Source organism: Canis lupus, chromosome 26 (assembly GCF_048164855.1).
Source record: "Canis lupus baileyi chromosome 26, mCanLup2.hap1, whole genome shotgun sequence".
In the NCBI taxonomy this organism is placed as follows: Eukaryota; Metazoa; Chordata; class Mammalia; order Carnivora; family Canidae; genus Canis; species Canis lupus.
In genome coordinates this window covers 26,145,138-26,161,980 of record NC_132863.1, presented here as the reverse complement: position 1 = coordinate 26,161,980, position 16,843 = coordinate 26,145,138, and the positions used below count along the sequence as shown (strand labels likewise).

Sequence of the window (16,843 nt, the reverse complement as noted above, 5' to 3'; positions counted from 1 at the left end):
TAGTGCTTTTGTTTGGCAGTATGATGACAAACTAAATTATGGCATCCTCATTCTCTTTCCCAAATCACAGTCATTGCTTTCTTTATGATTACTGGCATATCTAAATTCTACATGAGTGTTCACGCTTTTTCTTGAGATTGACGCCTTTTTTTTTTTTTCTTTTTCAGTAGGCACAGCTTGTTTTAGCCTCAGCCTATGCATTAGTATTTGTGAAACCTAAGGGTTTAAGTTAATATAGTCTTGCCTGTCAAGGGTAATTTGGGATTGAAAAACCCCAGGATAGGATAAATTCTCATAAATTAAAAATAATAAATACTATTCATTTTAACAGGAAGTTTTTATATTTACAAGCCATAAAATTCACTCCTAACTATATTGAAACAAAACAAATCCCATTAAAGTGGACACAGGGATCCCTGGGTGGCGCAGCGGTTTGGCGCCTGCCTTTGGCCCAGGGCGCGATCCTGGGGACCCGGGATCGAATCCCACGTCGGGCTTCCGGTGCATGGAGCCTGCTTCTCCCTCTGCCTGTGTCTCTGCCTCTCTGTCTCTCTCTGTGACTATCATAAATAAATAAAAATTTATAAAAAAAAATGGACACAGGTATTCCTTAGTTAATATTTGTTATTAGAATAATGTAACGAAGAATTTCATCTTCGTGAATTATTTTAATTTTTTAAACATTTTTATTTATTTATGATAGTCACAGAGAGAGACAGAGAGGCAGAGACACAGGCAGAGGGAGAAGCAGGCTCCATGCACCGGGAGCCCCGAATGTGGGATTCGATCCCGGGTCTCCAGGATCGCGCCCTGGGCCAAAGGCAGGCGCCAAACCGCTGCGCCACCCAGGGATCCCCGTGAATTATTTTTTAATACGGGTATTTATTTGCACTTAATATTATAAGACATAAGATATTTTACACTTAGGACTAAACAAATAAGATAAACATTTATGTTTATGGAATTCAGCCATTATTTATTTATTTATTTTAAAATATTTTATTTATTTATTCATGAGAAACACACAGAAAGAGAGAGAGGCAGAGACACAGAGGGAGAAGCAGCCTCCATGCAGGGAGCCTGACGTGGGACTCAATCCCAGGTCTCCAGGATCACGCCCTGGGCTGAAGGTGGCGATAAACCGCTGAGCTACCTGGGCTGCCCCAGCAATTAATTATTTAAAAAGAAAAGCAGTAAAGACAAAATAAGTCAATGAAAATTAAGTGCCTGGAAATGTCACATCCACTGAGCTGGTTGACAGCTTAGGCAGCATGATGTAAAAGATTATCACTGCTATAAACTGTCAAACCACAAGTACTCCAAGAGAAGAAACCCATACAACACCTGCCAGTAATTCAGCTTTGAAGATGACTGGCTTGGTGGTTCTTTCATCACAGTACTCAGCTGTTCACAATGAAAACATCCAAATGATTATTTTTAAATTGGAGTAAATACCTGTAAGACAGAATAGAAGTGGTAAAAGAAATTCCTTGTGTAGTTGAATATTTGGAATACGATAGGAAGGCACTTGGGTGGCTAAGTTAAGTGTCTGCTTTCTGTTCATGTCATGATCCCTGGGTCCTGGGATCAAGCCCCATGTCATGCTCCCTGCTCAGCTGGGAGCCTGCTTCTCCCTCTCCCTCTGCCCCTTCCCCCTGCTTGTGTGTGTGTGCACTCTCTCAAAAAAACAAATAAAATGTTTTTTTAAAAAAAGGGAATATGAGGGCAGCCTGGGTGGCTCAGCGGTTTAGTGCCACCTTCGGCCCGAGGCATGATCCTGGGGGATCGAGTCCCATGTCGGGCTCCCTGCATGGAGCCTGCTTCTCCCTCTGCCTGTGTCTATGCCTCTCTCTCTCTCTCTCCCTCTCTCTCTCTCTCTCTCTCTCTCATGAACTAAAAAAAAGGGGGGGGGGAAGCTCTCTGGCTGTCATGAGCCTTGTAACTAAAAATGGCCATGACTTGCCCCACTTTTCACCCCCAAATTCTACCCTCCCCACACAACCAATGTCCACACTGTAGCTATTTGTTTTGCAGGGGAAGGGTCCTACAGGAAACAAGATAGCCAGTATTTCTAAGTAACATGCTTTTAAGGCTATTTCTTGACTTTCTAATTTTAGACATTATTTGTTAGACATTATCTGTTTTCTTCCCTTGTAAAACTAGGATTTAATTCACAACACCTATGCCACATATTTCTTTTTCATCCTACTAATGTATATATCACAATTTGGGCTGTTGGTGTTAAGTATTTATATGATGATCACGATGATAACATTGTCTACAGTGGAGCCATAGAGTATAGTGTTTGCTTTGTATGTTATTTTGTTTCTCTTTGAGTTAAAAGCCACCATCCACCCCCCATTTTTTGAATTGAGATCTAAATATAGTAAAATGCATCCTTTTTAGTGTATACAGGCATACTTTTTGTTGTGCTTTGTCTACTGCACTTCAAGAATACTGTATTTTTACAAAATAGAAGATATTGGTGCCATTCTCCAACAGCATTTACTTGATGTCTCTGTCACATTTTGGTAATGTTCACAATATTTCAGACTTTGATCATTATTATAATGATCTGTGATCAGTGATTAAGACTGAAAGATCAGATAATGGTTAGCATTTTTTAGCAATAAAGCATTCTGTAATAAAGGCATGTACCTTTTTTAGACATAATGCTATCTCACATTTAATTGACTACAGTATAATGTAAGCATAACTTTTATATGCACTGGAAAACCAAAGAATCCATTTGATTATTGCAGTGGTCTGGAACTGAACCCACAATGTTTCTGAGGTATGCCTGTAGTTCTATGAGTTTTGATGAACCCAGTAGTGTGACCACCACTACAGTTAGGCCTTTTATAGACTGTAATTGCAATGGAACTGTACCGTAGGTAGCCTTTGAGTCTGGCTTCTTTCAGTAGAATAATCTCGTTCTTTTAAAATTTGCTTGCTTTTGTGTGCTTATAGTTTAGTACCAAATTCTAAAGCTTTCTTTTTGAAAAAAGAGATCCTTCTTGGAATTCTCCATCTTCCTCCAGTTTGGACTAGTTCCTTGCTAGGACAGCTATACATCTGAATTCTTGGGATTTCCCTTCACCAAATTCAAAGTGTTTTATGTTTTTCATGTTTTTTTTTTAAATTTTTATTTATTTATGATAGTCACAGAGAGAGAGAGGGGGGGGGGGCAGAGACACAGGCAGAGGGAGAAGCAGGCTCCATGCACCGGGAGCCCGACGTGGGATTCGATCCCGGGTCTCCAGGATCGCGCCCTGGGCCAAAGGCAGGCGCTAAACCGCTGCGCCACCCAGGGATCCCTTTTTTTCATGTTTTAGATATTTGTTTCATGAATCCTGTCTTGGGGGAGTGCATTCTCTAGTAGCCTCCTAAGAAAATGTACATGAGAGGTGGCTTTTTTTAAAGCTTGCATGTTTGAAAATGTCTTTTATTTTTATACTTGTATACTAAGTTTAGCTGGGTATAAAATTCTAAGTTGGAAGTTATTTTTCCCTTAAAATTTTAATGGTGTTATTCCATTGTCTTTAAGCATTTGGTGTAACTGTTCTGTTTCCCATTCCTTCATATATGACCTATTTTCCCACCTCTCACCCCTTGAAAGGATCATACTTTCTCTGGCATTTTGAAACTTAGTCATGGTGACAGTCTTTCTTTTTATTCATTGTGCTGGACATTTTGTGTAGATATACATTAAAATATGTAACAACTAAAAAATATATAACAACTGTAAAAAAAAAAAGTCATGCCTATCACCTGACATTAATTTCCTCTACAAAATGCACTAAATGGGGATGCCTGGGTGGCTCAGCAGTTTGGCTCCTGCCTTTGGCCCCGGGTGTGATCCTGGAGTACTGGGATCGAGTGCCCCATCAGGCTCCCTGCAAGGAGCCTATTTCTCCTTCTGCCTGTGTTTCTGCCTCTCTCTCTCATGAATAAATAAGTAAAATCTTTTTTTAAAAATACACTAAATGTTCTCTTGGGGGTCATCCTGTTTTCTTTAATTAAAAAAAATTTTAGGGTCTTCCTATTTTTAAAAGCCATTTTCTTTCCTGTGATTATGTTGGGCTATGATTGTTTTGGAGAACTTTATGGAATAGGGGAGAGTTGAGTTGGTTCTAAAGAATGAGTAGAATTTGCACAGAGTGGTGGAGATATTTCTGGCACTAAGAACAGCACTGAGAAAGTCCTCCCAATTGGCCATTAGAAGACAGGGAAGAGACAGTGAAATGTTTGTATGGGAGATACTGCAAGATAAGTGTAGATATGTTGGGAATGGAATGGGGAAGGTAATTAATATTTATTGAGCATCTGCTGATGCCATTGTTCAGAGATTTATTTATTAAATATTTGACCTACAAAAACCTTTATAGTAAGTAATACCATAATACCCACATATCTACTACCAAATTTATGATAGTACCAATATATTTAATGTCCCTTTCATCTCATTCCCTCCCTACCAGAGGTAATATATGTTTTGAATAGATAACATATGCACATACACATACAGGTTACAGAGAAAAATAAGTCTCCCTTGCAAATAGCCCACTACCCCCTCTGCTAGCACTTTCCAGTTTTGCCTCCAGAGGCAGCTATGGTTACTGATTTCTTGTGTATCTATATAGAGACATGTTAAATTTAGAAAAGTAAATGTTTCTATATATCTTTTTTTCTTATACAAGTGGTATCATACTGTATATACTATTGTGCATTTATCTTTTTTTGCTTGAAAATGTATCATAGAGATCCTTCCATAATCGGTACATACAAATTTATTTTGTTTCAGGCATTTAAAAAACTTCTTGTGTTGAAATATAACATAAAAATGCACAAAAAAATGTGTACAGCTCAATGAATAATAAAATCAAATATGTAGCAATCAACCAGATGACCTCTGTACCTCTAGTCTACTGCTCTACTTTTCTTTCTCTCCAAATGAAGTTAGTAGCCTGACTTCTAACATGTATTTAGGTATAGTTTTTATGCTTTATATAAATATTTGTTAGATTCATTCATGATGATAACGCTGTAGTTCAATAATTTTTATTGCTGTATGATATTCTGTTAACACACCACAGTTCATTCCACCTTTGATGAGTATCTGAGATCTTTCCAGTTTGGGGCTTTTATGAGTACCACCACTTATATGTGTATTCTTGTACATATCTCCTGACGCATATATGTGCAATTTCTTTTGGGTCTATACTTAGAGGTAGAATTGCTGGATTATAGGATATGCATGGGTTCAGCACCAGCAGCTATTACTGAACACTTTCCCAAGCGATTGTACTAGTTTATATTCTCACCAGCAATGTATGAGAGTTCCTGTTGTTTCATGTTCTCACTAATTCAAGCATGGTGTTGCCAGTCTTTTTAAATTTGGCCATTTTACTGTTGTGTGTTGGTATCTCCTTATAGTTTTGGTTTGTGTTTCCCTAATGACTAATGAAGTTAAGCAGAGGTCTGTTGGCCATTTGGACATCCTCTTTTGTGGATGGCCTGTTTAGATCTTTTGCACATTATTTTCTTTTTATTGATTTGAAATTCTTTTCATTTCCTGGATATGAGTCTTTATAGTGATGTTTTATAAATATTTCTCTAATTTGGTGGCTTGCCTTTTTAGTCTCTAAAAAGATATTTTGATGAACAGAAGTGCTTAATTTTAATATAGCTCATTGTATCACTGTTTTCCTTTATGTATAGCGCTTTTTTTTAAGTTTTATTTATTTTTTTAATTTTTATTTTTATTTATGATAGTCACACAGAGAGAGAGAGAGAGAGAGAGGCAGAGACATAGGCAGAGGGAGAAGCAGGCTCCATGCACCGGGAGCCCGACGTGGGATTCGATCCCGGGTCTCCAGGATCGCACCCTGGGCCAAAGGCAGGCGCCAAACCGCTGTGCCACCCAGGGATCCCTGCATATCAGTTTTTATCCTGCAACTTTGCTGAACTCCTTTATTAGCTCTAATAGGTTTTTTAAAAAAATATTTATTTATTATGTATGATAGACATAGAGAGAGAGAGAGGCAGAGACACAGGAGGAGGGAGAAGCAGGCTCCATGCCAGGAGCCGGATGCGGGACTCGATCCCGGGACTGCAGGATTGTGCCCTGGGCCAAAGGCAGGCGCCAAACCCCTGAGCCACCCAGGGATCGCCTCTAATAGGTTTTTTTTAATGTGGGTTCCATAATATATTCTATATACAAGATCATAGGATGGCAAATACAGTTTTATTTCTTTTCCATCTGGATGCCTTTGTTTCTTTTTCTTACCTAATTGCTCTGGTCTGAATCACTAGTACAGTGTTAAATAGAAGTGATGAGGATCAGCATCCTTGTCTTTTTTTCTGATCTTAGTGGGAAAGCATTCAGGCTTTCACTGTTCATCATGATGATAGCTGTGGATTTTTGGTAAATACCCTTTATCAGATTGATTACATTGATTAATTTTCATATGTTGAACCAACCTTGTATTCCTGCAATATACCTAGCTTGGCATAGTGTATAATCCTTTTTATATGTTGATTTGGTTTGGTAGTGTTTTGCTGGGGATTTTTGTATCTATATCCATCAGAGATATTGGTCTATAGTTTTATTGTGTTATCTTTGTCTAGTTTGAATATCAGGGTAATAGAATGAGTTAGGAAGTGTTTTATGGAAGAGTCTGTGAAGAATTTTTAGTTTCTCTTTAAATGTTTTGTAGAATTTACCAGTGAAAGGTCTAGACTTGGGCTTTTCTTTGTGGGTAGTTTTCTTTCCCTTTTTCTTGTTAAATCACTGATTCAGCTCTTAGGTCAGTTTCAGTTGTTTTTGTCTTTCTAGAAGTTTGTCCATTTCATCTAGGTTATGTAATTTGTTGGCATATAATTGTTCCTAGTACTTCTTTATGAACGTTTTTATTCTCATATGGTTGGTAGTAATGTCCCTTCTTTCATTCTTGAATTATTTCAGTCAGTATTGAGTTGGTCATTATAACTAAAGTTTTAATTTTATTGATTTTTTTTCAAAGAACCAACTTTTGGTTTTGTTGATTTTTCTTGATAATTTGTTTTCCATATCATTTATTTTTGCAATAGTATTTTTTCCCTTTGTTTCCTTATGCTTGTTTGGAGTTTGATTTATTCTTTTTTAGTTTCTCATGGTGGAGGTACAGATTATCTGAAATCTTTTTCTTTCCTTCTTTCTTTCTTTTCCTTTTTTTTTTTTTTAAGAGATTTTATTTATTTGTTCATGAGAGACACAGAGAGGCAGAGACGGGAGAAGCAGGCTCCCTGCAGGGAGCCCAATGCAAACTTGATCCCCAGACCCCAGGATCACATCCTGAGCTGAAGGCAGATGGTCAACTGCTGAGCCACCCAAGCATCCCTCTTTTTCATTTTTAATGTAAATGTCTATACCTGTAAAATTGTAAACACTGCTTTTACTGAGTCCCATGAAACCATGTTTTTTTCTTTTTTTTCCTTTCGAGGAAAGATGGTTTCCCATTGTTTTTGGACTTGCCTTGATTTGAACTAGCTTGAATGATAGGAAATTGCTGATATTCAGTCACTCTTTTACCTACAGAAATGATAATGCCCTTGATTCACTCACACAAATTACTCTCACAAACATTTCATTACCTCTCTATTACTTCTGTATTTTATTTTTACAATCTGAGAAAACAGGCTCAGGAAGGATGATGGTATTTGTCCCAAATCATAGGACTGATGTGCATCAGGATAGACTAAGATATTATTGAAGACTTGCATGTCTTGTAATAACAGTCATAAGGTGCTTTTGATGTGATTGAGAGTGTATATGAAAATAATTCACATCTGGCCCCTGGTTAATGATAAGTCCTAAGAGTGTTAGTGGAACTGCCATAATTGATTAATGAACCTGTTATTAGACTAGAAGGTTATTGCTCATTCCTTCAAACATTTACTGAGTCTCTGTTCTCTGCCTGGCATTCTTTGAGAGAGAGAAGGTGGGCATGATAAATACAGCCTGGTACCTACTCTGAAGGAGCTTGTGGTCTATAGGAGAAGGGGGATAAATCAATCAGTAGTTATGATACAAAAGAAAAATGTTAGACAAGGCTCCAGAGGAGGGCACTTATTCACTTAGAAAGGAGAGAAGAGAGGGGTTCCTAGGTTGCTCAGTCAGTTGAGGATTCAGCTCAGGCCCTGATCTCGGGGCTCTCAGGTCATGATCTCAGGATCATGGGATTGAACTCCATGTTGGGCTTCTCTCTCAGCATGGAGTCTGCTTGAGACTTTTTCCCCTTCCCTCCCCTTCTGCTCCTAGTGTGCATACGTGTATGCATGCACTCTCTCTCTCAAATAAAATCTTTAAAAAAAAGAGAAAAAGGGTGGGGGGAGAGGAGAAGACCCAACAAGGAAAATTTCTGGTTATGTAGCTTACACTTTGAAGAAGGAGCTTTCCAGGTAAAGACAGGGAGAGAACATTTTAGGCAAGGGAGAACACATGCAGAGAGACATAGAGAATAGGTGCATTTGGAGCCTGGAGTGTGCATGGGAAAGAGATGAAACGAGAGGAGAGTTGGTGATAGAATATAAAGGCTGCTGTGTCACCAGGCAAGGAGTTGGGCTTTTAGCTTATAGGCTGTTGAGCTTTTGAAAGTTTCTAGAAAGAGACCTTTGAATTTTTTGTCCTGGGTGTGTTTAGGAGGCAGCTGCTTTCCTTTGCCATGCATGCTAGTAGTTCTTTTGTCGCCGGTAAAATGTTCCTTTTTCTTTTTTTCTTTTGACTCACAGTTCACGGAGACATTTTTGGCAGAGAGGGACAAACAATCCAAATGGAGTGGAATTCCTCAGCTGCTTCTGAAGCTGTATGCAGCAAGCCACCTCCACAGTGACTTCATTGAGTGCCAAAACATCCTCAAGGTAATTCTTAGGGGCCTTGGAAGGGCTGCATTCAAAGCCTCCGGGTGACACAGATATCTTATTTTTTTTCCTTTAGTCTACTTTGTAAAATAGTCTGTTTTTAATGTGTAAGCTGTAGAAAATTTGGGAAGTTCAGGAAAAGTACAAAGAAGAAAACAAAACTCCACTATAATCCCGCCACTCAGAGATAATCACCATTAAGTTCTCTGTATATATCCTTCTGGACTTTATTACACTTATTTTGTGGCAGTGCTTGCTTAATTTGGGAGGCCAACACTAGGTGCTGGGATTGGGATGACATTCTTTTTTGAGCAGGATTTAAAAAACCCCATATTGCTAAAGGTTTAAGGAAGTGGCCTTGTGGTTGTTGATCGATTATGAACAGGATAAGAAGATAAAGGAACTGGGATTGATAGTTGGGAGAGAAATGGAAGAGTGCAGAGAGACATGCCAAGGCACTTGGTCTCAAAATTTGAGTGTGGGAAAATTGAACACCAATAAAAAAATAAATTTATTATTAAAAAAAAATTTGAGTGTGTATCACCTGGAAGGCTTGATAAAACAGAGTGCTGGGCCCCATGCACCCACCTGGGGTATCTGGTTCAGTAGGTCTAGAGTTACTGTATCCAGACTTTAGCTTTGGGGGGGTGAGTCCAAATTTGAATTAGATCACCAGTTCTAGCTACAGTTAAAACCCATACAAATTATAGTTGATTATAATGAAACTTCATAGAATGTTCATCAGAGGTAAAGTTTTGATTATTATACCATGTAAGTCATTCCAAAATATAGTAGGCAGCAAATAAGCTTTACCTTTAAGAAGAGATGTTTTGTCTGTACAACTTTTCTGTAAATTGAAAATCATTTCCTTTTTTTTGAAAATCATTTACAAATAAAAGTTTAATTAAAAAAAGATGTTTTGAAAAAAAAAGATGTTTTGTATTCTTATAAGTCTGAATGGGATAGAAATAATTGTAGTCTTTTACATTTCTTTGAAAACACTTTGCAAGGAATTATAAATTATTACACTTGATTCCTGCAAAATTTCTGAAATATGGGGTAGAAGAGAAATGAACATTTGTGAGTGCTTGCAGTGTGGTCACTATTTCTTTATTCATCCAGCACTTACTTATTTGAAGTCTGTGGACTAGGCATATTTAATTCTTGATATTTAAGTCTCTATGACATGCATGATATATTTGTTTTAGTCCAGAATACTTTTGATTGCAAGTGACAGTAACCCACTCAGACTAGCAAAAACGATCCTTTATTGTTCACATAACTGGAAAGCGTAGGTGTGAATTCAGGGGCTCAACAGGATTAAGCTGTTCATTTCTTATTTTGACATCATGTGTGGCCTCATGTTCCTCCACATGATTATAGTTCTAGGGTGACGTTTCTACAACTTGGGTCAGCCACCAAACGTGAGGGGGATGAGAGACTATTGACTAGGCCTGATCACCTGCTCCTGGGGCTAGCACTGAGGTGCTTGGTGGCAGCCCTCACACAACTCTGTGGAAAGTGGGGAGAGGCCTCTTCTCCCAAGGAAATGGGACTTTTACTTGGAGAAAAAGAGATAGTGGGCAGGCAAATTCAGAAGTCTTCTACAGTTCCCTTTTTCAGTTGAAAGAACAGTCTCAGCAATAACTCACTCAAAGCCTGTGGCTGTTACATGATGAGCCCAGATTTGTCTTACTCCTAAAACCAGCTTCCACTGTACCATGTTGCTAGCAGAAATTACATCCCAGTTTTTTTTTTTTTTAAGATTATTTATTTATTTGAGATAACACGTGTACAAGCAGGGGGGAAGGCAGAGGGAAAGGGAAAAGCAGACTCCTTGCCAAGCAGGAAGTGCAACGCAGGGCTCGATCCCAGGACCCTGAGATCATGACCTGAGCTGAAGACTGACACTTAACTGACTGGGCCACCCAGATGCCCTACATCCTAGTTTTATAGTTGAGAAAAATGAGACCCAGAGGAAGTGGTTCAATCTTTAGTAAGTAGTTCAGTCACTAATTACGTGAGCCTGGGCAACTTTGTGATTTTACTTGTCACCTATAAAATAGGTAAAACTATACTCACGTCATTGAATTACTTTAAGGATTAGATGGGCTAATGTATAAAAGCCCAGTGCCCAACATATAACAGGTTGTCTGCAAGAGTTCTGCTTTTTTTTTTTTTTAATTTTATTTATTTATTCATGAGAGACACACAGAGAGAGAAAGAGGCAGAGACACAGGCAGAAGGAGAAGCAGGCTCCACTCAGGGAGCCCGATGTGGGACTCGATCCCAGGTCCGTCCCCAGGATCACGCCCTAGGCTGAAGGCGGCACTAAACCGCTGAGCTACCTGGGCTGCCCTAGTTCTGCTTTTCTTGATGTGTGGTACCTAGACCAGCAGTATCAGGATCACTTGGGAGTTGTTATAAATGCCCCACTCCAGACCTATTAAATCAGAAATGCTGCAAGGGGTACTTAGCAGTTTGGGTTTTAACAAGTCCCTCAAGTGATTCTGATGTTCACCATTGTGTGAGATCCACTGCTCTAGCCTATTGTGTTCCATCTTCCCTCAAGGTCCCTGAAGAGAGAGCATGATGAGTAGCGTCCTGGATTCTTCCCACACTCTAGCTCCTATTTCACTCCATATAATTATTTTTTTCTTCAAACTCTGGAGCTTTTTTCTTTTTTTTTCTTTTTTCTTTTTTCTCTTTTCTCTTTCTCTTTCTGATTATTTATTCATGAGAGACACAGACTGAGAGAGAGAGGGAGAGACACAGGCAGAGGCAGAAGCAAGCTCCTTGCAGGGAGCCTGATGCGGGACCGGATCCTGGATCCCAGGATCACGACCTGAGCCGAAGGCAGGGGCCCAACCGCTGAACCACCCAGGCGTCCCTGGAGCCAGATATCTTAGATTTAAATCCTAACTCTGTCACTTACCAGCTGTGTGACCTTGACAGCTTTTTATCTCAGTTTGCTTATCTGTAAAATTAGGATGATAAATTACTGTTATCTCATAGGTTTGTGAGGATTAAAAGAGATCATACATGAAGTACTTAGAACCATACCTGGTACATAGTAAGTATTAAATTATTGTTACTATTAAAATTAAAATTTTGACCATCATACTAGCTTTTTTGTAAGATTATTTTTTTCTACAGTGGTTCATTGGGGGCTATCTTTGGGCTCGTGGGCATTCAGGTTGTGACTAAAATGCAAACCAACGTTTTGGTGTGTGGTTCCTCTTGAATACTAAAACTGAAAGTCTCTTTGTATACTTTTTTTGAACTAGGAAATTTCTCCTCTTCTCTCCATGGAGGCTATGGCATTTGTTACTGAAGAGAGGAAACTTACCCAAGAAACCACTTATCCAAATACTTATATTTTTGACCTGTTTGGAGGTGTTGATGTAAGTAGTTCATTATTACTACTGTTTAATGGCTTGAGTATTTAACTCTTGAAATTAGAGAAAGGAGACATTGCAGAATTTATAGCAAACACTTCAGAATTTTAATCTTTAGATGCTCAGGGACACTCACTTGTGTTGAAGCACCATAGCTTTTACATTAGAAGAATGATTTATTTGAGTTGATAATATATCCACCTTTTTTCTTTTTTTAAGGCTCAAAGTAAAAAGTGTGTCTCCTACTTCTCCCACCCCTTCTTCAGAGGCAGCTACGATTTCAAGTTTTTCTGTGTCCCTCCAGAGATGTTCTGTTTTAGCGTGCGTGCATGCGTGTGTGTGTATGTGTGTGTATGTGTAAATAACCCCCACTGTCCTCACCTTACATTTTTCTACCCACATAAAGGTGTCGTTCCCTATATACAGATATACTACTCTGTACCTTGCTCTTTCTGTGTAGTTCTCTAGCTTGGGGATAGATTCAGTATTTATAAATCTGCCTCATTATTTTAAATAGCTGTATAGTATTCTCTGGCATAATTATACTGTAGTCTATTTACCCAGGCCCCAATTGATGGGCATTTAGAGTTTTCTCACACCTTTCCTTTTACAACGAGGTTGCAGTAAATGTTTTTGTGCATGGGACTATATACCTATGGGATCAAAATATATGTGTGCTTTATTGTTTATAAACTCGTTGATTATATACCTGGGAAGTTTTATCGGCTTATATCTCCAGTAACAAAGTGTAATAGTGTCTGTTAATCCACATCATCACCAACACCATGTATATATGTGTGTTTTTATGGACTGTATTATCTAAGTCTTGCTTACCAGAAGAGTACACCAGTAATTATCACCAAATAAGTTCATCTTTGTCACTAGCACTCAAATCATGAAATGGAACATTACCAGCCCCCAGCAGCTTCCTTTACCAAATAGTACATTTTAAGTAAATTTTAAATATTAATTAAGTAGATATGAGAAAAAGTGTATTTCTAGAGTTTCTTTTTTTTTTTTTTTTTTTTTATTTCTAGAGTTTCTTAAGCTTTATTGAGATATGGTTCACATACTGTACAATCCACCCAGTTAAAGTTTACAATCCAGTGGTTTTTGGTGTATTCATAGATACACACAAGCATTACCACAATCAATTTTAGGATATTTTTATCACCCCAGGAAAAACTGTATGTTTTACCTATCACTCCCCTACACACCTCTATCATAGGCAGCTTTTATTCTACTTCCATCTCTATAGATATCTCTATTCTGGACGTTTCATCTGAATGGAATCATGTAATATGTGGTCTTCTGTTACTGACTCCTTTTACTTAGCTTACTGTTTTCAAGTTCATCTATGTTGTAGCATGTATCAGTGTTTTGTTCCTTTTATGGCTGAAGAATATTCCATTGCATGGATATACCACATTTTGTATATCTGTTTATCAGGTGATGGACTTTTGGACTTTTGTGCTTCTGTCCTTTAGCTGTTAAGAATAATGTTGCTCTTGGAATGCCTGCGTGGTTCAGTGGTTGAGCATCTGCCTTCAGCTCAGGACATGATTCTAGGATCCTGGGATTGAGTCCTGCATCAGGCTCCTGGCAGGGAGCCTGCTTCTCCCTCTGCCTATGTCTCTGTCTTTCTGTGTCTCTCATGAATAAATAAAATAAAATCTTAAAAAAAAAATGCTTTTCTTAACATTTACACCCCACTTCTGTGTGGACACATGTTTTTATTAATTTGGGGTGTATACCTGGAAGTGGGTTTGCGGGGGCACATGGTAACTCTTAAGTTTAATCTTTTTGAAGACCTTTTAGACTGTTTTCCAAAACAGCTGCACCATTTTACATGCCCACTTATGGTGTATGAGGGTTCTGACTTTTCCATATCCTTGTCAACATCTGTTATTATCTGTTTTTTATTATAGTCATCCTGATGGGTGTGAAGTGGTATCTCACTGTTCTTTTTTTTTTTTTTTTTTTTAAGATTATTTATTCATGAGAGACACACAGAGAGGCAGAGATATAGACAGAGGGAGAAGCATGCTCCCTGCGGGGAGCCTGAGGCAGGGCTCCATTCCAGGACCCCGGGATTACACCCTGAGCCGAAGGCAGGCGCTCAGCCACTGAGTCACTCAGGCGTCCCTCTCACTGTTCTTTTGATACGGATTGTCTTGATGGTTAATGCTGTTGAGCATCTTTTTATGTGCTTATAAGTCATCTGTATGTCTTCCTTGGAAAATATCTATCTCCTTTTCCCATTTTCCTTTAAAAAGATTTATTTATTGTAGAGAGTGCTGTACCATGTACCACGTGGTGGTTGGGGAGGGGTAGAGGGAGAGACTTAATGCAGACCCCTGCTGAGCGCGGGGCCTGACACACAGCTTGATTTCACAACCCTGAGATCATGCATGACCTGAGCCAAAATCAAGAGTTAGCCATTAAACTCACTTAACTGAATGAGCCACTCAGGCGCCTCTCCTTTTCCCATTTTTTAGTTGGATTGTCTTATTCATTCTGAGAGTACTTTATATAGTCTCTTCATAGTTTTTAAAATTTGCATTCTTCTATGAGTGGGATTGAATATCTTTTCATGTGTTTATAACTTGTTCTTTTTATGCCAGTTATCTCTTAGTAGCTTTTATATCCTTTTCTGTTTGATTATTGGGTCTTTCTTTTACTGATTTTCTTAGTTGTTTGGGCTGCCATAACAGACTGTCATAGACTGGGTAACTTATAAGCAATAAAAATCTATTTCTTATAGTTCTGGAGGCTGGGAATCCATGATCATGACACTGGCAGATTTGGTGTCTAGTGAAGGCCTTCTTCCAGGTTGCAGATTGCCAGCCTCTCCCTGTGTCCTCAGTGTAGTAGGAGGGGCTAGGAATCTCTCAGGAGCCTCTTTTAGAAGGACATAATCCTATTTATATGGGCACTGCCCTCCTAACCTAATCAGCTTCCAAAGACCCCCCACCTCCTAACGATACCACATTTGGCATTAGAATTTAACATGAATTTTGGGAGGACACAAACACTTAGATGGTAGCACTTTGTAATTACTCATTCTTAAAGGTCCTTTGTTATATGTGTTGTATTTTTCTCCCCAGATTTGAGAAATGAAATTAACCTATGGTTATGAATTTAACTTATGGTACTTCTAAATGTAGAGGGATTTACTTTTTAAGTTATCAGATTGCTTGGTCTTTCCTTTTATGGCTTCAAAGCTTTTCTTGCTTTTCCCTCTGTTGGATTATAAACTGTGTCTGTATTTCTTTGTAATATATTTAAAGTTTTTATCACATACATTTAAATTTTTGCACCATGTAATGAATGAGGGCCTGGGATCCTACATTTTCCCCCCAGATATCTGTCCTTACTCCTTGGGTGTTAATGGTCATTTTGTATCCTGATCTGGGTGGTGACTGTACAGGAATGATCACTTTGTAAAACCCGGAGTTGTACGCTTATTGTTTATACTCTGCGGTGGGTGTCATGTTTTATTGCAATTTAAAAACCATTTCCTGGGCAGACCCGGTGGCGCAGCAGTTTAGCTCCGCCTGCAGCCCAGGGCGTGATCCTTGAGACCCTGGATCGAGTCCCATGTCGGGCTCTTTGCGTGGAGCCTGCTTCACCCTCTGCCTGTGTCTCTGCCTCTCTCTCTCTGTGTGTCTCTATGAATAAATAAATAAAATATAAAAATAAATAAATAAATAGATAGATAGATAGATAAATAAATAAATAAATAAATAAAAACCATTTCCTTAAGATGCCATTTGTTGTGAAAGTAAAGATTGTTACACATTTGCACCCAGAGCATCAGCCTTAGCCTTTATTCCCCAATTGTTGCTCAGCATTGCCTCTCCTCAACAGCTCTAGTGGTCCTGTAGTGCATACTTAATGGCCAGCTTGAGGGACCCTTCACCTCTGAATGGCTCATCAGGGAAGTTATTTAATAGAAACCAGTATATTTATGGGAGGAAAAAAGAATAATGTGGGTCTCAGGCCTGATGTCTGTAGGCAGTGAAAATGTGACTTTCTGTTGCAGATGACTGTCATGGACAACTTTGCATCAAAGCTTCTGATTTTGTGAAGTTTTGGTCTGCTTTGGAGAAGATTAGCTTCTCTAGGAACTTCAGTCTGTTCATAACTAGGAGCTTTTGCTTCGGTCTTTTTGCCCTTCACTTACCTTAATTTGGGTGCATTTGTTCTTGTTGAACTCCCTTGTCATCTTGCTCCTGAAAGTATTTTTGAGACAGGGCTCTTTATTTCTTACTCCATCAGTCACTAGCAAGGCCCCAAAGTAACCTTCTCTTCAGTATGCTGCCCAAAGCTCAGCTGAATTGGAATAATTGGGCGTGCTGCTGGTTAGGCCACTCCTTTGTCAACCCTGACCTGACAATGAAAAGTGTATCTGAGAGTTTATAAAGTCAGATGCGTTATAGGGTCAAGTAGGTAACTTAATGGAGCGAGGGAGGCCCAAGTAAGATGATCAGATCAAATGCCTGCGGGGACTGTGGAGAAGTGGAGAGTGTGGCTCTGTTTAT

General features: G+C 38.9%; 1 protein-coding gene across 2 annotated transcripts in view; it reads left to right on the top strand.

The window, feature by feature from the left end:
* Nucleotides 1-16,843, top strand: part of TRPC4AP (transient receptor potential cation channel subfamily C member 4 associated protein) — a 69,088-nt gene that overhangs the window by 4,551 nt on the left and 47,694 nt on the right. For both annotated transcript variants that reach the window (XM_072800645.1, XM_072800643.1), the window contains exons 2-3: nt 8,773-8,901; nt 12,189-12,305. In XM_072800645.1, the coding sequence (XP_072656746.1) occupies nt 8,773-8,901; nt 12,189-12,305 (246 nt within the window). The remainder of the gene's footprint in view (nt 1-8,772; nt 8,902-12,188; nt 12,306-16,843) is intronic.